Source organism: Leopardus geoffroyi, chromosome A2, assembly GCF_018350155.1.
Source record: "Leopardus geoffroyi isolate Oge1 chromosome A2, O.geoffroyi_Oge1_pat1.0, whole genome shotgun sequence".
NCBI classification, from domain to species: Eukaryota; Metazoa; Chordata; class Mammalia; order Carnivora; family Felidae; genus Leopardus; species Leopardus geoffroyi.
The window spans coordinates 10,459,556-10,483,589 of NC_059331.1; the positions used below are offsets into that span (position 1 = coordinate 10,459,556).

The window sequence follows — 24,034 nt, forward strand, 5'->3', positions numbered from 1 at the left end:
GATTAAAAAGTCTGTTCACTCTCAACCACAGTCCTCAGAGGGGCCAAAAAAGCCAGGACAATGATTCTCCATAATTGGGAGGTCTTCCTAGATGAAAAAGATATAAAAACCGTCAAAGAGGCTTTCAGCACAAATACTGGAAATGCTAAACAAATACTTAAAAATGGAAGTGTGAGTTTCAGAGATGGTCATCACAGGGAAATATGAGGGGCGGGGTGTGGGAAACAGCAGATTGCTGTTTCATCTAAGTTCATCCAATGATGAGCTTTCTATCTGAAGTCAGACTTAAAACAGGAAGTCTTTTTAGCACCCACCCACACACACACACACACACACACACACACACCCCAAGACTGGGCAGCATCCTCTGTGGTTGGGCTTGCTGGTATCTTCACCATGAGAAACAGCCATCTAAGTTTGCTGCCGGGTAGGTAGAATTATAACAGTGGGGACAGGCCACGAAAGCTATTGGAGAACTCTATCCGGGCTGAGAATTTTCTCTCTTCCTTGCTTTATTCCTGGGTTTTGCTCTGTTTCTGATTTTTGCACTATCTTTGTAGGGAAGAGTGGGGAAGAAATTTTAAGAATGGTACTAGCTCAATTATATTAATGTCTCAAAGAAGAAATTTGGTGAAACTTATTTCTAGGGCAGACTGAGGGACTTATCAGAGCTTTCTCATTTTACAGCCTATATTACACCAGGTTCTCTAGAGAAACAGAAACAGTAGTTTCCGTATGTGTATACAAGCATATGTACATATATGATAGAGATGTATATATGTGTGTGTATATATATATATATATATATAGAGAGAGAGAGAGAGAGAGAGAGATGAGAGAGAATGTGTTAGTTTAAGAAATTAGTTTAGGGGTGCCTGGGTGGCTCAGTCGGTTGAGTGTCCGACTTCGGCTCAGGTCATGATCTCGCAGTCTGTGAGTTCGAGCCCCGCATCGGGCTCTGGGCTGACAGCTCAGAGCCTGGAGCCTGCTTCGGATTCTGTGTCTCCCTCTCTCTCTGACCCTCCCCCGTTCATGCTCTGTCTCTCTCTGTCTCAAAAATATATAAACGTTAAAAAATAATTAAAAAATAAAAGAAATCAGTTTATGAGATTTTTGAGGTTGGAAAGTCCAAAATCTGTAGGGCAGGTGGGAAACCTAGGGATGTTTCCAGAGATGTTGATGTTATATCTCAAGTCCAAAGTCAGTCTGGAAAAAGAATTTGCTCTTCCTGGTGGGGGGTGGTCAGCCTTTTTTTCTTGTAAGGTCTTCAACCGATGAGGCCCACCCAGATTATGAAGAGTAATCTGCTTTATTTTTATTTTATTTTATTTTTAAATATAATTTATTGTCAAGTTAGCTAGCATACAGGGTATACAGTGTGCTTGCTTCAGGAGTAGATTCCCATGATTCATCGCTTACATACAACACCCAGTGCTCATCCCAAGTGTCCTCCTCAATGCCCATCACCCATTTTCCTTCCCTCCCTCCCCCCATCAACCCTCAGTTTGTTCTCTGTATTTAAGAGTCTCTTATGTTTGCCTCCCTCTTTGTTTGTAACTATTCTTCCCCTTCCCTTCTCCCTCTTAAGTTTCTCAAGATCCACATGAGTGAAAACATATGATATCTGTCTTTCTCTGACTGATTTCATTCAGCATAATACCCTCCAGTTCCATCCACATTGCTGCAAATGGCAGGGTTTCATTCTTTCTCATTGCCATGTAGTATTCCATCGTATATATAAACCACAACTTCTTTATCCATTCACCAGTTGGTGGACATTTAGGCTCTTGCCATAGTTTGGCTATTGTTGAAAGTGCTGCTATAAACATTGGGTACATGTGCTCCTATGAATCAGCACTCCTGTATCCTTTGGATAAATTCCTAGCAGTGCTATTGCTGGGTTGTAGGGTGATTCTATTTTTAATTTTTTGAGGAACCTCCACACTGTTTTCCAGAGTGGCTGCACCAGTTTGCATTCCCACCAACAGTGCAAGGGGGTTCCCGTTTCTCCACATCCTCACCAACACCTGTTGTTGCCTGAGTTGTTAATTTTAGCCACTCCAACCCATGTGAGGTGGTATCTCAGTGTGGTTTTGATTTGTATTTCCCTGATGAGGGGTGACGTTGAGCATTTTTTTGTGTGTCGATTGGCCATCTGGATGTCTTCTTTGGAAGAGTGTCTTTTTATGTCTTCTGCCTATTTCTTCACTGGGTTATTTGCTTTTAGGGTGTTGAACTTGGTAAGTTCGTTATAGATTTTGGATACTAACCCTTTATCCAATATGTCATTTGCAAATATCTTCTCCCATTCTGTTGGTTGCCTTTTAGTTTTGCTGATTGTTTCTTCATTGTGGTGAAGCTTTTTTTTTTTTTTTTTATCTTGATGAGGTCCCAATAGTTCATTTTTTCTTTTATTTCCCTTTCCTTCTGAGATGTGTTGAATAAGAAGTTGCTGTGGCTGAGGTCCAAGAGGTTGTTGCCTGTTTTCTCCTTTAGGGTTTTGATGGTTTTCAGTCTCACATTTAGGTCTTTCATCCATTTTGAGTTTATTTTTGTGTCTGGTGTGAGAAAGTGGTCCAGGTTCATTTTTCTGCATGTCGCTGTCTGGTTTTCCCAGCACCACTTGCTGAAGAGACTGTCTTTTTTCCGTTGGATACTCTTTCCTGCGTTGTCAAAGATTAGTTGGCCATACATTTGTGGGTTCAGTTCTGGGTTCTCTATTCAATTCCATTGATCTATGTGTCTGTTTTTGTGCCAGGACCATACTGTCTTGATGATTACAGCTTTGTACTACAGGCGGAAGTCCTGGATTGTGATGCCTCCAGCTTTGGTTTTCTTTTTTCAACATTACTTTGACTCTTTGGGGTCTTTTGTGGTCCCATACAAATTTTAGGATTGTTTGTTCTAGCTCTGAGAAGAATGCTGGTGCAATTTTGATTGGGATTGCATTGAATGTGTAGATTGTTTTGGGTAATATTGACATTTTAACAATATTTGTTCTTCCAACCCATGAGCATGGGATGTTTTTCCATTTCTTTGTGTCTTCAATTTCTTTCATAAGTATCCAGCATACAGATCTTTTACCTTTTTGGCTAGGTTTATTGCTAGGTATTTTATGGTTCTTGGTGCAATTGTAAATGGGATTGATTCCTTGATTTCCCTTTCTGTTGCTTCATTATTGGTGTATAGGAATGCAACCAATTTCCGTACATTGATTTTATGTCCCGCGACTTTGCGGAATTCCTGTATCAGCTCTAGCAGTTTTTTTTGGTGGAATCCTTCAAGTTTTCCATGTAGAGTATCATGTCATCTGCGAAAAGTGAAAGTTTGACTTCTTCTTTGCCAAGAGAGTAATCTGCTTTAATCAGAGTCTACTGATTTCACTGTTAATCTCATTAAAAACAAAACAAAACACCATCATAGCAGCATCATGCCTCCCGTGAATGGAAGGACAGACTCTAACAGGTGACCCAGTGATTGCCTGTAGGGTAGATTCCTTCGCACCTGCAGCCGTTTTCATACCACAAAGCCTGTCCAGTGACCCATCGCTCCTGGTACTTCACCTGGAGAGGCCTCTTAACCAGGAGACGGTGGCTGTACCTGACGGTGCCCTTAGTTGTCATCAGCTCCCCCCCTCTCTTGACTCCAGGGCTCCCTGCCCTGCTGATACTGCTGTGAGCTAGGGCTCAGACCTGGGGCTGTCTGACGCCCAAACCCACGTTCTTCTCGTGTGCCCCAAAACATGTATGTCAAAGAGGGGACAGTGACCCTGGGAGAGAAATCCTCAGGGTAGATTTCTGCCATTGCCAGAGAACTAAGAACCTGGCCAATCTGAGGACTTTGTGCTTCAAGATTCACTCCCTCCACCAGGAAAGGTTGGAATTTCTACCTTGTGTCCCTGACGTCACCTGTGTATATTCTGTCCCCTTACCTATAGCACTGAGGCTCCACAAGGTCTATGTCTGTTAGTGACGGACTCCTCGGGGAGTCCAGGGAGACGGAAGGAAAGGGACTGGTCTTCAAAACTTCGTAAGTTACAAGAGCCTTGGGAGAGCCATGGACTGTAGCATCAGAACCCCCTCCCGGGAACAATGACCACGTGGACAAGGGTTGAAACTGCATCTCTGTTTTTTCTGCCCCAGGACTCTTGACACAGCTGCTGTTGCCACTGGAAGCTGCTGCCCAGAAGACTAGTGGTGAGTCTGCCCAGCCAGCCCCATGGGTAGCATACACGGGGCAGTGCATGCTGGGGTCTGGGTCCCCTCACCGACAAGCGGGCAAAGGGGGGCATATTCTTCAAGTGAGGCTCTGGTCTTCTGGAGATAAGAGAAACCGTTTCTACCTCCACAAATGTCCAGAGTTTTCTGTGTTTTCTTCTTCCAATGGCAGCCATCCCTCTTGCTCCTCCGCCTCTCTTCCTCTGCTCCTCACCCCCAGCTGGTGGCTGGCTCCCTCCATTCCTTGAAGCTTCTGACTCTGGTCTCTGTCCTCTCACCCTTTGCACCCACAGACTGTGCACGGTGGTGCCCTCTGAACTCCAGATGTGTCAACGCCACGGCCTGTCGCTGCTCTCCGGGGTTCACTTCTTCATCCGGGGACGTCTTCACCAACCACTTGGAGAATTGTGATGGTACAGGGGCCTGGGGGGGTGGTGGTGGGCGCATGGAGATGTTGGGGGAAGTGGTAGGGGGAAGATGTTCTCCTCTCTATGCCTCAGTTTGCTTGTCTGTAAATTGGGGATCATCATTGTACCCACCCCACACGGATGGAGTGAGATTTAAAATCTGCCCGTGTGGAGAACCGATAAAGACGAGTAAAGAGCGGACGGTCCAACACAAGCTCTTATCGTGGCTACTGCTGTTATTACTATGATCGTGCTCATTGCACAAGGAAAGGGGGGAAAGGATGGAAGCAACGGGAGGAAAGAAACACAGGACTTGAAAGCCCAGGCTCTCCTCCTGGCGTGAGCTCACCGGGAACTCCCGACCCCTCAAGGTCATGGAGGGGTCTCACTGTTCACAGCAGACCCATGAGGAAGCAGGGCTACTTGGTTTTTTAAATGATCAAATTTGGGCTTAGGGAGATTGAGGAACTTGTCCCAAAGTCCCACAATTAGTAATATTATGTGAGTGTTACGATAAAAATGAAGAAAAAGGAAATTATCCCCATTCTACACTGAGAAATACTCCTCATGTACCGAAATAGACTTAGATGCATATTTTTTAAAAACGAAGGAAAATATTCCTAGCATGTTTGAAAAGATAAAAGAAAGAAAAAGCTCTAAAATTTCCCAGTAGTCCGTGTAGTGAACTTATGGGCGATTCTCTTGGTTTTCGTTGTTTTACATTTGCTTTGTCTTCCAAACGTCCGTGTGTCATTTAATATTTGGGGGAAAGTGAATTTCATCACGGAAAAAAAAGGTGGTATGACTCCTGCCCAGCCGCCCTCTCCCGATGCCCTGAGAGGCGCCCCTCGCGGACCCCCTGTACGTCTGTGCGCGCGGCTCACGGAGACTCCGGCCCGGGAGAGCGCGACCAGGGGGCCTGCGGCTGGTGTGGCTGGACCCCCGCTCCCTCCTGGGAGCACGGTTGCCGGTTGAGAGTTTCTCCTCGTCGTGTCTTCCCCTCCCGCGCGCCTCATTACCACCCATGCCCCGCTGGACCCCACCCCCATCCCACGACCCCGGAGACGGGTGTCCAGCCATCGCCCCCACCTGAGAAGACAGGAGGGCGGTCCCATGGCCCAGACGGGGCCGTGCCTCTTCCCGCCTGCTGTCCCGTCCTGGGGCTGACGCCCACAGCCTGGGCCCGGGGCCTCGGAAGGAAGTCCTCGAGTTCGGGTAGGAGACTCTGCTCTGGGGGAGACCAGCTGCCTGCCAGACCCCCACTCAGCACGAGGTCATGAGCCCTTGCAGGCTCTGAAAGTCTCTGGTCCCCCAATGGGAGTGTCTGGGACCCAACGTTCTGTCCCTGCCCTTTGATTCACCTGATCAAGTTGTTGAGGTCGTCGATAGCTGACGGTGTCCAGCCTTGCTCTGTGGGTCCCCGAGCTACTCCGAGGGGCCAGGGTCGTGGCCATCTTTCCCCTCATGTTTAGAGAACAGGAAGAGCTAGGAGACCAGGAACCCACCTTGCGATAACTCAGCTGTGAGCAACTTCTTGGTGCTTCCTCATTTCGTATCTGCGATAGGCTCTGATAAGAGTCACTTCCTCCAGGGTTGGCGGTAGTAAGACTCTTCCAGAGACACCCTGGGGCATCTTGAAAACGCCTGACACCAGAGACGGGGTGGGGGGGGGGATGGGCCCTGTGAGGTGTACTTGGGCCACTGTGAGTAATGGGAGGTGAAAGCTGTCAACGGGCAGGGGCTTTTAGCCTCAGGTGTGAGTGCTGACTGTCACCCAGCCACGACTCCCCCCACTGTCAGCATTGAGAGTGGCCTCCAGTGCCACCGTCCCTCTGACTGGAGCCCACCCCCAGCTTCCCGATGGTGCAAACGGTCTCAGAGGAGAGGGTCTGGAGCCCAAGTCAGGGCCTCCATCTGGCCCACGAGGCCCGCAGAGGGGGATGCAGACCTCCTTCTAGCCCCCGTCACGACACAGCAGAGTGTATGGATCTAGGTGCCGTCAGGCCCGGCCAGAGAGCAGAGGTGAGCAGATCAGTCGGCAGGCTTTCTGGAGCGGCTGGCTCCAGCTCGGTCCAACGAACTGTGAACTGAGTTCTCTCTGGGCCCCCATGGCAGAGGAGGGCTGGAGGCCACAGCCTCTGCCCTGTGGGAACTCACTCTTTTGGCTGGTGACCCTTTGTTCTCTTGTGTTCCAAACATCGATGAGTGTGGGCCACCCTTGGCAGTGTCCTGTGGAAAATTTGCAGACTGCCAGAACACAGAGGGGAGCTTCTACTGCAAATGCATCCCCGGATACCTGCTTGTTTCTGGGGCAAAAGCGTTCAGGAATGAGAGTGAGAACACGTGTCAAAGTAAGAATCACCCCACACCTTCCATCTCCCCGTCTACGAGGTTTGGGGTGACCAGAGCCATTGCTAAAGCATCCCGGGGGCGGGATGAGTCGGGACAGGTATGTCTGTTCCTGGGCCACCAGCACAGAGAGGCAGGGTAGCGGGAGGGACAAGGGCCTGAATCCTGGCTTTGCCACTTGATAGCTGTGTGTGTGACCCTGGCCAGGATACTTACTCAGAAATCACCGTTAATGTGCAAGATGTGATATTATTGTGATTTTGTGTTAAGAAAAAAAAAAAAGAATCTCTAGTTTTTACAGATAAAAACAAAAGCAGCTTTGCCTTTTGTTAACTGGGGGACCCTGGACAAGTGATCCCGCCTCTCTGTGCCTCAGTTTACCCATCTGTAAAAAAAAAAAAAGGGGGGGTGACAATGGTGCTTACTTCATGGAATTGCCAGGAAGGGAGGCAGCAAAGCACAGAACAGTGGTGGCTGCTGGGTTTTATGATCTGATGCACCCTCTCCGGGATGGGCGTCCCAGGGCCTGTGCCCAGGGTGGGCACTGAGACCCCACTGTAATCCCATCTCTTGCCGTGGTCTTGCGCAGTGAGGACACCGTTCAGGCCCAGAAGCCAGCCTCCGCGCATCACCAGGCTTTGCCCCCCTTCCAGGGAGAACAGCAGGCAGCGGAAGGGGCTTCGGGTATCCTCAGGGGGCTGGGGGTGGGGGGCAGCAGTGGCCACAGGAGGTTAGTGTAGAATACAGAGAGAGGAGAGGAGGAGAGCAGAAGTGAGGTGAGGACGGGGCAGAGCTGAGGGTCCAGAGGACTCTAAGGAGGGTCCAAGGCTCCCCCCGCCAGCCACTGTGGAGAGAAGAGCCCACAGCCTTGGTCCCAGCCCCTTCCTGCCCTGCAAGCAGACAGAGGGCTGCAGAGCCTCCCTGGTGGGAGGGAAGGGGGCACCTGCACTTCCGTGGAGCCCAGCAATGCTGGTCCCGAGGGGCCCCTGTGGGTCAGTCTTGTGGCCCAGACATGTGGCCTCGCCAGAGGACAGAGCGTGAAATGGAAATGGAAATGGAAAAAGGTCCCTCATTTCCAGGTGAATATAGCACGTTTGGGGAATGGAGAGCGGGCCGGGTTTCAACTCCCACTTGCCTCCCGGGCCAGATGCCCGTGTGCACCGAGCAACCTGCACAACTGCACATGGTGACCATGGATCCCACCCAGTGTGCCTGGACAGGCAACGCCACCCACCCACTGTTGTGGTGCTTGTGGTTATCGAGGGGCTGCATTGCCGTGTTACAACAGGCCAGGGCTGAGAGACGGGGACTCTGTCAGGCGGCTGGGTAGACACATAACAAGAGACGGGAGAGGGACCGCCACGGACCTCAAGCTGGGTGACAGGGAAGGGATAGTCTCCGCTGGTTTGGCCCAGGACCTGCCACCTGAAGACCCAGCTCTGTGAAGGGCTCAGCCTCTGTCGCAGCCGAGGACGCATCACCCATGTCGTGGCAGTGCGTCTGGCCACAGGCAGGGGAGACCCAGGCTGCTCTGCGGGCCCCTTGCCCCGCCCTCCCCAGGCATCAAAGGATGTCCTTGACACCTACCTGGCGACCCGCACCTCTCTGAACCCCCCGGCTCAGACCCCTCCACAGAGGGTCACCTCTGGATGTTTGGAACGTACCCCCTGCCTCCCTGGCACCTTATTTGCATAAAACAAGAGGCAGGTGGCATTCGAGATACTTCACAGGAGGTGCGTTCCAGGGCAAGATCTGTCCTCTTTGCCACCATCAGGAACTGCCCGGCCAAGACCTGCCCCCACCAGAGCCCTCACGGGCTTGGCCATATCAGCAGCCCTCTCAGACCCTTGGCCATGATGGACCCAGGGACCCCATCCGAAAAGGCGGGAGGATGGAGATTTGAGGGCAGGCCCACAGCCCCTGGCCAGCCCTGCCCTAGCCAGCATCCTGCCTGGAGAAGGCCCCTCCTGATGCCCTGACCACCCCCACCCCTTCTCAACCATGGGGCCTTCCTCTATTTCCCTGAATAAGGCTCCGTCCCCACCCTCCCCAGTAACTTTGGTTCAGGGGCCTGAGGGCAGCCCGGCTGACCAGGACCCGGAGGATGTTGTGTCTGGGTGGGCCAGGTGACAGCAACCCTCCCCCACCCCCCACCATTTGCACACTTGGAGAGTCAGGTGAACCAAGAGGCTCCCCCTCTGGACCAGATGACAAGGGAGACTGTCATCCAGGACCATTGCCCCAGGCCCAGCCCTCTCCTGAGGGACAGAAGATAGAGGCTGAGCCCCATTCGGCTGGGCCCAGTGTCTGCCCCCCTGGGGGGAGCCCAAGGGCCGAGAAGACACAATCATCTGCCATGCCTCGCCCATCAGCACCTGCTCCCTTCTCCAGTCCTCGCCTGCTGCTGGCCTCCCTCAGACGTGGATCCTCACCGCTTCCTGCCAGTCTAGGGAATGCCCTCATGGGAAAAAGGCATCTTCACTGCCCCAAGGCCGCCCGACTGGACATCAGCAACACCGTCCACCCCAGCCTGGCGCCCACCGTCCATCCTTACTCTCCCTGCCCCTGCCCAAAAGCCTCGTCTTTTAAAGGCCTGGCTTGGGTGTGGGACCTGTCCATCTCCGTGGAGCTGGAGTCTCAGAGTTAGCGTGGATGGGAGCGTGCCGTCTGTCCCCTGAGGGTGACCAGGATTCCAAGGGGAATTCAGCCAGCAAGCGGCCACCCTGGCGGAGTCAGGGTAAAGGCCATGGCTGGGAGCCCTGACAGGTCCTGGTCTGGTGTGCAGCATTTCCCTGGCACTCGGCTCCCAGGAAGGCCCACCCTGGACTTGTCCAAGTCCTCAGGCTGGGACACAGGTGGTCATGTGTCCCTGCCCCAGCTGGGAACCACCCAGAGAGGCAGACGGGAGGACTCAGGCTGCTTCCTGCCACATCTGGACAACCGAACATCTGGGCCACCATGCTTCGCCCCTAGGACGCCTCCATGTGAATTAGAAAAGGCACCCCCGCTCGCTGAGGAAGAGACGGCGGGGCCTTCCAGATGCTTCTGTCCCAGGAAACAGCTGCAGGCAGCCCTCCAACACCCTCTCCTTCCCCCTGCAGACGTGGACAAATGTCAGCGGAAACCCAGACTCTGTAAAGGCCGCAGCATCTGCATCAACACCCAGGGCAACTACACCTGCAGATGCCCACCTGGCTTGGAGCTCAACCTGAGCGACCCGAACGTGTGCTCAGGTAGAGGCCCCGGAAGACGCTGTGAGGCTGCGCCGGAGCTGGGGCGGGGCCAAGGCGGACCCCGCAGCCCACAGAGCAGGGAGAAGAGCCTTGGGTTCCTGAAACACTAGGGCTTTGCTCTGCCCAAGGATCTGCCTCCCCAGAAGGCCCACCACAGAGCAGGGAGGTAGCAGGGCCTTCCGGGCCTGGGGTTCCCTTGTGGAGCCCCCCGCCTCTGTGAGCATCCCCTGGTCTCGCCCCTTCCTCACCTGCCTCTTGGGAGCAGGGGGAGGGTGTCGCTTCCAGTTCCTGGAAAGGGAGCCTGGGCCAGAGCTGGGGAGGGAGTAGCTGAGAGTCCTTGGAAAGTCCGGTCCCCATGACTCAGTTTTCCCCCTGGTTTCACAGCCTGTAAACTGGGGACCATGGTCCCTGCCACGCCCATCTTGCAGGGAGGCCATCATAAAGTGCACTGAGATTGAGGTTGAAGGTCACCAGGGGGCAGCACATGCAATAACAGCAGGGTCCCTGATGCTGGGCAGTGAGAGGTGGGTGCAGCCAGTGGAGGGGACCCTGACCTCTGGCTTTGTCCTCAGATGTGAATGAATGTACCTCGGGGCAAAACCCGTGCCACAACACCACCCACTGCCTCAACAACATTGGGAGCTATGAGTGTCGCTGCCTCCCTGGCTGGAAGCCCATTCCTGGGTCCCCCAATGGCCCAAACAACACTGTCTGTGAAGGTCCAGAGCTCAGATGCCACGTCCTGGAGACCCACACTCAGAACAGCTGATTGCATGCGTATTCAGTGGCACCCACACCACCCAAGCAGAATGAATGCTGGCGGTGCCCTGCTGTGCCAAGCGTTAATTCTCTTGAGGCTCAATGGGAAAAGATCTGGGGGGGGGGGCGGGGATCCTGGGGAAGGAGCCAGGGTACTGAGGAGCAGACTCCTTAGAGACCCCAGGTGGCAGCTAATTACCAACTGGGACAAAGGTGTTTCAATAGTTCACAACCTGCACATCTGTACAGGGCTCACGTGCTATGTGTCAGGCCTCCCCACACCTCCCATAACTCCTGCATCACCAGGATGTGGGGTCGGCAGGGGACGTCACCTCCGGCCAAGGTGGGAGGTACTAATATGGGGAAAGGGGGCGGGACACAGAAGGAGAAGGGCCTGAGTCCCCTCTTTGTGTCCCCAGATGTGGACGAGTGCAGCTCCCGGCCGCCTGTGTGCCACAACTCCACCGTCTGCGTCAACACCGTGGGCTCATACAGGTGCCGCTGCCGCCGTGGCTGGGAGCTCAAACCCGGATTCCAGAATAAGCAAATGAACACCACCTGTCAAGGTACCTGGTCTGACCTGACCCCAGCCGCCATCCCAACACACACACAGACACTCTCACACCTAATAAATGGCTGTTTTATCGCCTGCAGAGATGTCCTTCCCTACCTGGACCGAACCCCCTGGAATCAAGAGCCAGGTGGGTGGCCCCAGCAGGGACCAGGAGGCAGGAATCCCTCTGTGCCGCCCGCCTAATTCCCCCAGTTTCCCCAAGCTCCCCCCACCCCCACCCCAGCACACATTCGCGAGGCTCTCTGACCCGCCCCTTCTCCTCTCTTCCCAGGGACTCTCCCACTTCTTTAAAAAAGTCCAAGTTCTGCGCAGGGACTTCAAGCCGGCCTTGGCTCAGGGCACCATCCAGGTAAGAGCACAACTCAGGAGAAGAAAGAGAACCTGGGCATCCCATAGAGGCCTGGGAGGAGGCCGCCCCATCACCATGACAGCTTCTCTGAGACCCTGCCCCTCCCAGGGTGGGTGGGAGAGCAGACACGCCAGTATTCACACTGCTGGGCACCCACCTGCACCCACAAATGACTTTTCTTCTCGCTGTTTCTGGACATTGGGCTTTATGTCATTCTTGGCATTTGTGAACAGGGTTGACCATGAGCGCTGGATTCCAGGGGCCAAGACCCAGGGAATCAGCCCCAGGACCACCTTTATCTACCAATCAGTTTCTAGGGGCTGTTCTCCGGGGCTGAGTGGGCAGGGTCTTCATGGCTCACTGGCTCCATTCTCTCATCCCCACCCAGGGCCTCATAGAGGGGGTGGATAAGTTGTTGCAGACCCCACAAGACCTGGAGGCGCTGCCCCGCTCAGAGCAGCACCGTGTGGCCACGAACCTGCTCGCTGGCCTGGAGGACGTCCTGAGAAACATAAGCCAGGCCCTGCCCAATGGGACATTGACCTTCAGTGCATCTGCAGGCACAGGCAAGTACTGGGATCTGACCCTGGCACCTGCCCTGCCCTTCCCCAGCTCGTTTATCCCCCAGCCTCACTGGAGCCAGTGACCACGCTTGTATCTCAGTGTTACACTCCCTAAACCAATTAAAAGGTTGAAAAGAAACGAATAAAACTGTAAATCGTATACATTTTCATTGTAATATACATTATCAGCAGAGGAAATCATTCTAATCAAGAATTTAAGATACAAAATGGAAACATCTTCAAAAGAAGACAATTTATTAAATTTTTCAGAATGTAAATTTTGTATTATTTGATATTTAAGTTCATCACCATTTTATTACTTAATTTTAGTTTTTAAGGTTTATTTATTTTTGGGAGCGAGAGAGACAGAGCTTGAGTGGGGAAGGGGCAGAGAGAGAGGGAGACACAGAATCGGAAGCAGGCTCCAGGCTCTGAGCTGTCAGCACAGAGCCCAGTGGGGCTCGAACTCACTGACCACCTTTTGTGTAGCCATTCATTCACTGTTGGACATTTGGGTTGTTGACACCTTTTGACTATTTTGAATAGCGTTACTATGAATATTTCTGGATGAGTTTTTGCTTGAATAACTGTTTTCGGCTCAATGTATATAGACGTAGGGGTGGAATTTTTCAGTGATATGGTAACTCTGTGTTCCATTTTTTGAGGAATGACCAAACTAGTCTTCCAAAATGGCAGTGCCATTTTACATCCCCATTGGTAACAGCAATGGTTCCAATATCCATATTCTCAGCCACACTTGGTGCTTACATTTTGTTTTCTGATAGCAACTTCAGTGTATGTCAGGTAATATCTCATTGTGGGTTTGATTTGCATTTCCCAAGTGACTAATGATATTTAATACCTTTTCACATGATTGTTGCATATTTGTATATAATATATATATATGAACTTATATATGTGTGTATATATATATATATATATATATATATATATATATATGTATATATATATATGAGCTTATATACTTTTTTTTTTGGAGACATCTATGCAAGTCCTTTGCCTATTTTTAAATCAGGTTGTTTGGCTTTTGGCTGTTGAGTTGGGAGAGTTCTTTATGTGCTCTAACGGTAGACTCTATGAGACATGTGATTTGCTAATTTTTTCTCCCATTCCACAGATTGTCTTTTTACTTTCACGAACAGATGCTTCTGTCGGATGAAACCCATTTTCTCTACTTTCTCTTTTTTTGCGTGTGCACTGGTGTCTTATCTGAGACTCCATTGCCAAATCCAAGGCTGTGAAGATTTACACCCGTGTTTCCTTCTAACGGTTCTAGTTTTAGCCCATAAATGTAGGTCTTTGTCCCATTTTGAGTTAATTTTTGTGTGTTGTGTGAGGTGGGGTCCCTTCTACTGCAAGTGGAGATCCAGATGTGCGAGCACCATTTGCTGAAGAGATTTTCTTTTTCCATTGAATAGTCTTGGCATCCCTTGTTGAAGAAAATCAGTTCACCACAGATGTATGGGTTTATTTCTGGGCTTTCAATTTTATTTTATAGGTCTGTATGTCTATCTTTGTGCTAGTACCCTACTGTTCTGATTACTATAGATTAGTAGTAAGTTTTGAAATCAGGAGGTGTAAGTACTCCAATTTTTTTTTCATTTTCAAGATTATTTTGGGTATTAGGGCCCCTTGCAATGTCCAATGAATGTTAGGATGCACTGTTCCATTTCTGAAAAAAAAAAAAAAAGGTGGAATTTTGGTATGGGTTGCATTGAATCTATAGATCTCTTGGGAAATATTGCCATCTTAACAATATTATGCCTTTTATTTTTTTATTATTTTAAAAGATATTTATTTATTTTGAGAGGGAGAGAATGGGAGAAAGAGAGAGATAATGAGACAGAGAGACAGAGAGAGAGGGAGAGAGAGAAAGGGAGAGAAAGGCAGAAAGAGAGAGAGAATCACAAGCAGGTTCCACAACTCAGCACAGAGCCCAATGTGGGTTTCAATCTCACAAACTGTGAGATCACCATCTGAGCTAATATCAAGATGTTCAACTGACTGAGCCACTAAGGTGCCCCAGTATTAAGCCTTTTAATCCACTGATATAGAATGTTTTCCTAGTTATTCAAGGTCTTTCATTTATTTCAAAAAATATTTTTGTACTTTTCTCTGATAAAAGTCTTGAACCTCCTTGGGTAAATTTATTCCTAATATTTTGTTGAAGATTCTTTTACATCTGTGTTCATAAGAAATATTGGTCTATTGTTTTCTTTAATGGCTTTATGTGTTTTTTTTTTAAATCAGAGTGATGGTGGCTTCATAACATTATTTAGGTAGTATTCCTTCCTCTTTCATTTTTGGATGAGTTTATAAAGGATTCTTGTTGGGGCGCCTGGGTGGCGCAGCCGGTTAAGCGTCCGACTTCAGCCAGGTCACGATCTCGCGGTCCGTGAGTTCGAGCCCCGCATCACGCTCTGGGCTGATGGCTCAGAGCCTGGAGCCTGTTTCCGATTCTGTGTCTCCCTCTCTCTCTGCCCCTCCCCCGTTCATGCTCTGTCTCTCTCTGTCCCAAAAATAAATAAACGTTGAAAAAAAAAAAATAAAGGATTCTTGTTAATTCTTACTTAAATGGTTGGCAGAATTCACCGGTAAAGCCATCTGGTTGAGGCTTTTCATTTTGGGGAATTTTTGATTACTGATTTGTTCTTTTTGCCTGTTATAGGTCTGTTTGGACTTTAGTTATTTTTCAGTTACTTTTGTAGTTTGTGTGTCTCTAGGAATTTGTTAATTTCATCTAGGTTATCCAATTTGTTGGTGTATAGTTGCTCATAGAATTTTCTTACAATCCTTTATAAATTCAGTGTGTGTGTGTGTGTAAACACACATATAAATGATAGTATTATTGCAACCTCTACAGCCACAAATACTATCCTAACTCCCTTAATAACTCTGACGTCTCATAGACCTGTCCCTGAAGGTGCAAGAACAAGGAGACAGAAATGTCACCTTGAGTCTGAACCAGGCAAAGATGCTGCTGAGCTTGGATGAGGTGCATGAATCTAGTGACTCAGGTAACGGCCGAGATGGGAGGTCACAAGACGCCCAAGGACGTGACACACAGGGACCTGAAGCTTACGGGGAGGTAGGGGGCAGAGTGGGGCCACAAAGGGTCCATCCGAGGAAGAAGGGGCCCTGGTGGGCACCCCGAGGTATCCACATTGGCCTTGTCCTGCAGGTCCTGCTGTGGTGGGCCTCATCTCCACTCCAGGGATGGCCAAGTTACTGGCCGGGGCGCCCCTGATCCTGGACCCTAAGCAGCAGGCAGTTCTGCGTGAACACAAGGAATTGCTGGGAGAGGTCTCCCCTGTCCTGCTCTCAGTTGTCGTCTCTGCCTTTGTGAGCAACAAGGACACCCAGAACCTCAGCTCCCCCGTCACCTTCATCTTCTCCCACCACGTGAGTCCTGGTGGAATGGGGCTGTGGCTGGGCAAGGAACGGGTCTGGGTCCGGGGCTCAGCCTCACTGTCGAGATCACCCTTTGTGTCCTGGGGGCCTCCTCCGTGGGCGCCTCCTTCCCTCAGGAAAGCCCTTTGCAAACCAGCTTTGGATAAGAGTCTCCAGCTCCCACCGACGCTCTCTTCCTACAGTCGGTGACGCCCGGGCCAAGGCAGAAGGTGTTCTGTGTCTTCTGGGAGCACAGTCAGGATGGAGGCGGTCATTGGTCCACCAGAGGCTGCAGGACGGCGGCCACCGGAGATGCCAACACCACCTGCCAGTGCTCCCACCTCAGCAGCTTTGCCGTCCTCATGGCCCACAGCCACGTGCAGGTGAGATCCCTGAGAGAGGCTGCTTTCCACGTCTGTCGCTCTCGAACATGTTTCCCCACATGTAGGAGCTTAAAGAAACATAAATTTATGGCTCGTGGTTTCTGTGGGACGAGAATCGGGCGTAGTGTAGTTGAGTTGCCTGCTCTGGGTCTTACAAGGTTGAGACCATTGAGTCAGCCAAAGCTGCATTCTCGTCGGAGGCTTGGGGTCCTCCTGTGAGCTCCCTGGTTGCTGGCAGAATTCCGTTCCTTGCAGTTGTAGGACTGGGGTTCCACTTTCTTTCCGGCTGCGAGCAGGGGACCCTGCTCAGCAACTAGGGGCTATCTGCATTCCTTCTCTCTAGGCCCTCACACAGTGTATCAGCATTTCTGTCCAGAGGCCAGCAGGAGAAGCTCCCTCACCTCAAACGCCCTCAAACTTTGAATCCTTTTCTCTAGGAAGAGCCTAGAGCTTTGAGAGCTCACTGATTAGGCCAGGCCCACCCAGGGTGATGAAATTCCTCTTAAAGTCAACTGATATAGGACCTGTGACTGTGATGTCCTTTTTGCTGGGTCCCAGGAGGAGGATCCCGTGCTGGCTGTCATCACCTACGTGGGGCTGGGCCTCTCTCTGCTGTGCCTCCTCCTGGCAGCCCTCACCTTCCTCCTGTGCAAAGCCATCCAGAACACCAGCACCTCGCTCCACCTGCAGCTCTCGATCTGCCTCTTCCTGGCCCACCTGCTCTTCCTCACAGCCATCGACCAGACCAAGATCAAGGTACTGACACTGTCCCAGAGGACCCCCTGCCCTGAGCCACGGGATGCTCAGTTGGTGGAGCCCTGCTGCACTGATACCTTAACACAGTATCGTTGGGCGACAGGGAGGCTGGAGGGGTAAATAGCCTATTTCACGTTGACTGATGAAGCAGAAGACAATCCTCTCTCAACAACTCGACCCTATATATATATATGAGTTCTCCCCGCTGGCAAGGTATGGGAGGGGTCCTGGGGCCACCCTCCTCCCTGACAGTCCCTCCTGGTGACTCCTTCCTCCTCCCCCAGCTGCTGTGCGCCATCATCGCAGGGGCCTTACACTATCTCTACCTGGCCTCCTTCACCTGGATGCTGTTGGACGGTCTACACCTCTTCCTCACGGCACGCAACCTGATGGTGGTCAACTACTCCAGTGTGAGCAGGCTCATGAAGAGACTCATGTTCCCTGTGGGCTATGGAGTCCCGGCTCTAATCGTGGCCATTTCTGCTGCATCCAGACCTTCCCTTTATGGAACACCCACCAGGTAAGTGCCAATTCCCACTGCCCCTATCTTCTCCAGCAGGATCATGGCCACCACCAGAACCAGAGGAGTATTTTTTATTATGCCCAAGCAGAACACAGAGAAGACATGCTAAGTAATCATCCTTAGGACATCTTTCTGGTGGGAAGTTATAAGTTAAGCAGAATGTCTTTAAAGTTCTGTCCTTTGAATAGCACGACTGAAATCAAAAGACGCGCTTAGGACATCATTAAAAAAATAGAATCTACTTCTTTATCCAAATCCTTTAAGATGTTCCAGTTTTTTTTTTTTTTTAATTTTTTTTTTTTCAACGTTTATTTATTTTTGGGACAGAGAGAGACAGAGCATGAACGGGGGAGGGGCAGAGAGAGAGGGAGACACAGAATCGGAAACAGGCTCCAGGCTCTGAGCCATCAGCCCAGAGCCCGACGCGGGGCTCGAACTCACGGACCGCGAGATCACGACCTGAGCCGAAGTCGGACGCTTAACCGACTGCGCCACCCAGGCGCCCCAAGATGTTCCAGTTTTTTAAAAATTTGGAGCTAGAGCTGATTTATGTAATCAAGTAATAGATTTTTATATCACGGTTAAGATATACAAGGTACTTACTTTATGCCATGAATTTTTCTAACCATTTTTGTACGCATTAACTCGGTGAATACTCACACTAAAACTATGAAGTAGGCAGAGCCATTTGTCCCATATTACAGGTGAGTAAACCGAGCCACACGTAATCTCATTAAATGCCCCAAGGGGAATGGCTAATAAGTGGCAGAACTAGGATTCAAATCCAGCGAGTCAAGCTTTAGAGTTTGTATTCTGACATTTCCACCGTTAATGCTTGGTTTCACATTTTTACATTTTTCTTGAAGTATATTTCACATACCCTAAAATTGACTCTTGGAAAGTGTACAGATTAGTGTTTTTTAGAATGATCATAGAGTTATGTATGCATCACCAGAACATGCAGACGTGACTGGAACACCTTCAACCCCCTAGAAGAAACCTCACACACATTAACATTCCCTCCTCAGTCCTGTTACCCTCTTGTACCCCAACCCCCTGGGCCACCACCAATCTACCTTCTGTCTCTAGGGATCTGCCTTTTCTGGAAATTTGACTTAAGTGAAATCATACCTGTGGTCTCTTGCGACTGGATTCTTTCACTTCGTAGGATGCTTTCAAGGCTCATCCCTGTTGTAGCAAGTATCATGACTTCATTCCTTGTGGTTCCTTGCTGCTGCTGCTGGTGTTTTGTAAATAATATTCCACTATACAGATATACTGCATTTTTTCAATCTATCATTTGATAGGCTCTTGGATTGTTTCCTTTTTTTTTTTTTTTTTTTAAAAGGAGGCTTCATGCCCAGAGCAGGGCTTGAACTCACGACCCGGAAATCAAGACCTGAGCTGAGATCAAGAGTCGGACGCTTAGCCGACTGAGCCACTCAGGCGCCCCAGGTTGTTTCCATTTTTTGCCATTATGAGTGATGCTGCTATAAATATATATGTGTAAGTTTTGGTGTCAACATGTGTTTTGTTTTGGATATATATCCATTTGTGGAACTGTGGGATCACATTGCAGATCTATGTTTAGCACTTTGACAAACTGTCATCTGTTTCTCCAAGTGTCTGCCCCAGTTTCTATTCACACAAGCCATGTGTGAGGGTTCTAATTGCTCTGCATTGTCATAGACCCTGGGTCTGGAGTTCTCGCTTGTCCAGCAAGAGAGTGGATGCAGGATTAAAATGCGAGAGAGGCTAATGTCCGGGAGGAGACAAGAGCCCCAAGTAAGGGTCCTTGCTCTGTTTTTATTAGGATCAGAAGGCTTACAGGCGTGATGGACGTGCACAAAGAAATGAAACTGTGAACATTAACTCATGGGCGTGAGGAAAAGGGGGTTTTGAAGATATGCGGTGGTAGGGGTTTGGATCAATACAACACAAAGTCCAGGAGCCAAGCAGATGGTTGTTTACAGCAGACATGAAACGCCACATCTGTTTACCTAAACTTGCCTAGGGCACAAGAAAGAAAGAGCATGCTACCTCAGGGTCAACGAGGCATGTTTCTTTTGCTAATTAGCTCCATTCTGGGCAACTTAGCCTTACTGAGGTCTATAGCCCTGTTTACCTGTTTACCTATTTGGGTCCTTCCTTTCTGGGAAAGCAGCTTTCTGCTATTGTACTAAGTTGGGAGGCATTTCCACTCTGAATACCTAATCTTGTTTACCTAATCTTGGATGCATTCATCCTCTGGCTTTCTATTTCCTTATGCCTTGTTAACCCATCGGTGCAAGCTCAGGGATTCTTAAGCTTATTCCCCACACTCTGCCTCATCAACACTTATTTTCTGCATTTTTAATTTTAGCCTTCTGCATGAGTTTTAAGTGTTATTTCATTGTGGTTCAGACTTGCAATTCCCTAATAACTAGTGATGCTGAGTGGCTTTTCAGGTGTTTATTGACCATTTGCATATCTTCTTTGGAGAAACGCCTTTTCAAACCTTTTGTCCATTTAAAAAAAAACATTTTTTTAAAGTTTATTTTTATTTTCGAGACAGAGAAAGACAGAGCATGAACGGGGGAGGGTCAGAGAAAGGGAGACACAGAATCTGAAGCAGGCTCCAGGCTCTGAGCTGTCAGCACAGAGCCCGACGCGGGGCTCAAACTCACAGACTGTGAGATCATGACCTGAGCTGAAGTCGGATGCTTAACCGACTGAGCCACCCAGGTGCCCCACCTTTTGTCCATTTTTAAATTCGGTTATTTGTCATCTTGCTGAGTTTTTGAGTTCTTAGTATATTCCGGATGGTAGTGCCTCATCAATTTGTGATTTGCAAATATTTTCTACCTCTCCATGTCTTTTCACTTTCTTGCAAAGTGAAAAGTTTAAAGCAGAGAAGTTTTTTAATTTTGATGAAATCCACTTAATTTTTCTTTTGTTGTTTGTGCTTAGGATTTTGTATCTAAAAAAACATTGTGCAACCTAATATCCCTACATTCCTTTCCTCCTCCTTTTTATTATTGCTGTCATAAAAATTATATCTTTGTACCTTACAAGCCCATTGACACAGTTTTAAAAGTATTGCTTTGCGTGGTTATCTTTTAACACAGAAGAAGAAAAGGATTACAAACAAAAATATACTTCAGTGTCTTTCATAATACCCACATAGTTACTTTTATTGGTGCTCATTATTTCTTTGTTTGGATTGAAGTTACTCTCTAGTCTCCTTTCATATCAGCCTGACTTATTTAGGGTTTCTTGTGACCACTTAGCAAACAAGAATGATCTTATTTTTATCTTGAGATGCCCTAATTTCTTCATTTCTCAAGGAGAATTTAGCTGGATACAGAAGTCTTGGTTGACCATCATTTTTTTTTTGATACCTTGAAGATGATATTCCACTGCCTTCTCCATGATCTCAGGCAAGAAGTCACTTGTTAATCTTATTGAGGATCCCTTGTACATGAAAAATCAACTGTCTCCTGCCACTTTAAAGATTTTGTCTTTGCCTTTTTTCAGTAGGTCTATGATGCGTTTCAGTGTGGATCTCTTTGAATGTATTCCAGTTATAGTTCCTTGAGCTTCACATTTGGGAAGTTTTTAGCCATTCATTCTTTAAGTATTTTTCTGCCCTTTTTGCTTTGTCTTCTGGGATTCCAACTGTGTATGTGTTGGAGCACTTGTCCTATGCCATAAATCTCTTGAGGTTCTGTTCATTTTTCTTCATCCTATTTTCTTTCTGTTCCTCAGACTGCATAGTTTCTGTCGATGTATATTCAAATTTATTTATTTATTTTCTTTCACCAGCTCAAATCTGTTGTTGAGCCCTTCTGGTGAATTTCTCACTTCAGTTTTTGTATTTCTCAACTCTAGAGTTTCTTTTTGGTTCCATACAGAATATCTATTTCTTTATTCATATCCCTTATTTGGTGAAACATTGTTTTCCTACTTTTCTTTCATTTTTCAGAAATGGTTTCGTGTTTTTAATATATTTGTAATAATTGATGTAAAGACTTTATCTACAAGATTCGAAGTCTGTGCCTTCTCAGAGATGCTTTCTTTTGACTGATTTTTTTCCTCTGTGTATGTTGCACATTTTCCTGTTTCTTTGGGTATATTATACTTTTTTGTGAAAACTCAATATTTTAGATAATATATTGTAATCCTGCTGTTTCAGTTTCCTCCACCCTTCAAGATATGATGTTATTTCTGGTTTGTTGGTGTCTTTGTTTGTTTGTTTAGTGACTTTCCTGGATTAATTCCGTAGATTGGCCATTTCTTGCAGTGTGTGTCCCCTGAGTTCTCTGCTAGCTTTTTTAAAGTTCTTATTTTTGTTTTTAATCATGGGTTCGTAGGGTGTTGGTCGCACCTGGGTCAGTTTATTTAGTGGCCACCAACTGTTTGTTCCGGGAGATTTCCTTAAATGCTTTGCCTGTATACTTTGCATTCTTCTAAAAAGGTATCTGTGTGAGAAGACCGCACCTTCAAACTTCAGGAAGTTTACATAACAGTCTTAGCTTTCACTTTATGATTGCACAAAGCCTCAAGGTCAGACAGAGATGAGAGACTAGTGCTTTCTTTTCTCCCCTTGCCTTTTTTGAGTGGAGCCATACCCTTATGCATCCTCAGATTTGCAGGAATATTTCAGAGATTTTCAAAAAATTTTCATCGTCCTTGAGTGGTCCAGTATTTCCTTTTAAATTCCCGGAAAAGTTCTTTTGATCCCACCTGAAATCACAGCCTTAGGCAGCTGGGAATGGGGCCATAATTTGTTATTGTATTGATAATGCCCCAGAGTCAGCTCCCGCTCCCCCATGATTTCTCAGTCGAATCAAATAGGCACCAAATTTAGAGAATAAAGAGTTAGGAAACTACAGAGTTAGAAAAAAACTTGGTTGTGTTCTGGGGGTGATGATGATGTTTTCCATGGAGCTTCCAAAATAGTCAGATCTCTCTGCTGTCTTCAACGTTGTCAACTTCTGGCTGCTGCACCACTAAGCTGGGGAGAGACAGAACTGAGATAGCTCTGAGTTAAAACATCCCAGACTCCTTTCTCCCCACAATCTTATTGAGGTTCAGTAGCGTCTCTTGGTTAGACTATTTTTCAACTTGTTCTGTGGTGCTGGGTAATTGCCACAGTTCCGAAGTGGTTGGTTTTAGTTGTTTTGCTTGTATTTTTGCTGTTTTAGAAGGAGAACAAGTTCATCAAGGTCCTTACTCCTCCACTCAGGAGGTCAGTTCCCAGAATGTGCACTATTAACCACAACGTGCTGCTAAAACTTATGCTCACCTGATTCACCTGAGCTGTCTCCAGGTGTCTTTCTTGGACACTGCAGTTCTTTCTTGCTTATATTCTTTTTAGTCTATACTTCAGTTGTCCTGAAATGGCCTAGCAAACTGTCCATTGCTCTTTTCATTTTTTAAAATTTTTTCATGCTTTTTAAAGTTTATTTTTGAGACAGAGAGGGACAGAGCATGAGTGAGGGAGGGACAGAGAAAGAGGGAGACGTGGAATCTGAAGCAGGCTCCGGGCTCTGAGCTGTCAGCACAGAGCCCAATGTGGGGCTCGAACTCATGGACCATGAGATCACGACCTGAGCCGGAGGTGGTCGCTTACTGAACTGAGCCACCCAGGTGCACCTGTCCACTGTTCTGAAATGCCCTGCTCACTCTCTACTTTACCCTAATGTAGGATCAAAAGTGAATTCTGTCACTATCAGTAAAATCTTCAGCAATAGGCCTAAGCTCTCTATGCATTAATTACCAATCTGTGGTCATAAGAGAATATCTGTTTTGTGCTGGGGTTAAAATTAAATCAAATAACTCACCAACAAAACGCAAATAGCTCAAGTTAAAAATGGTCAAAATAGGGGCCCTTGGCTGGCTCCGTTGGAAAAGCATGCGACTCTTGATCTTGAGGTCATGAATTCAAGCCCCCGTGGTGGGCTATAGAGATTATTTGAATAAACAAATAAACTCAAAGGTGGACAACATATTTTAATAGACATTTCTCCAAAGATAGGTAAATGGCCAATAAGTACACAAAAAGATGCTCACTAGCCTTAGTCATCAGGAAAATGCAAGTCAGAAACTGTAAATGAGATATTACTTTATACCTATTAGTTGAAATGGTTAAAAAAAAAGACAATAAAAACTACTTGCAAGGATGTGGAAAATTCGGAACACTCCTACATTGCTAGTTGGAATGTAAATGGTGCGGTCACTTTGGAACACAGTTTGACAGTTTCTCACAGGGTTAAATATAAAGCTACCACATGACCAACCAACACCACTCCTGGGTACATACCCCAAACAAATGAAAACATATGTTCACACACGGGGCGTCTCAGTGGCTCATTTGGTTAAGCAGGTCAGGTCGTCATCTCCCACTTTGTGAGGCTGAGCCTTGTGTTGGGCTCTGTGCTGACAGCAGAGGGCCTGCTCGGGATTCTCTCTCTCTCTCTCTCTCTCTCAAAAGAAATAAACTTAAAAAAATCAACCTTGTACGAGACG

The 24,034-nt window shown here is 48.2% G+C and overlaps 1 protein-coding gene across 7 annotated transcripts in view; it reads left to right on the forward strand.

Annotated features, from left to right (window-relative positions):
• The first annotated feature begins 359 nt into the window (after positions 1 to 359).
• The window catches only part of ADGRE2 (adhesion G protein-coupled receptor E2), a 32,661-nt gene continuing 8,986 nt past the window's right edge, over positions 360 to 24,034 (forward strand). Inside the window, exons 1-15 of one of the 7 annotated variants that reach the window (XM_045492281.1) lie at positions 362 to 427; positions 4,143 to 4,196; positions 4,511 to 4,630; positions 6,820 to 6,975; positions 10,075 to 10,206; positions 10,779 to 10,925; positions 11,385 to 11,531; positions 11,620 to 11,666; positions 11,811 to 11,888; positions 12,277 to 12,454; positions 15,382 to 15,489; positions 15,654 to 15,874; positions 16,066 to 16,245; positions 16,804 to 17,001; positions 17,286 to 17,521. In XM_045492281.1, the coding sequence (XP_045348237.1) occupies positions 397 to 427; positions 4,143 to 4,196; positions 4,511 to 4,630; positions 6,820 to 6,975; positions 10,075 to 10,206; positions 10,779 to 10,925; positions 11,385 to 11,531; positions 11,620 to 11,666; positions 11,811 to 11,888; positions 12,277 to 12,454; positions 15,382 to 15,489; positions 15,654 to 15,874; positions 16,066 to 16,245; positions 16,804 to 17,001; positions 17,286 to 17,521 (2,033 nt within the window). In that variant the 5' untranslated portion in view covers positions 362 to 396. Of the gene's footprint in view, positions 428 to 4,142; positions 4,197 to 4,510; positions 4,631 to 6,819; positions 6,976 to 10,074; positions 10,207 to 10,778; positions 10,926 to 11,384; positions 11,532 to 11,619; positions 11,667 to 11,810; positions 11,889 to 12,276; positions 12,455 to 15,381; positions 15,490 to 15,653; positions 15,875 to 16,065; positions 16,246 to 16,803; positions 17,002 to 17,285; positions 17,522 to 24,034 lie in introns of all 7 variants that reach the window. The other 6 variants (XM_045492282.1, XM_045492283.1, XM_045492286.1 and 3 more) reach the window with 6 other exon arrangements.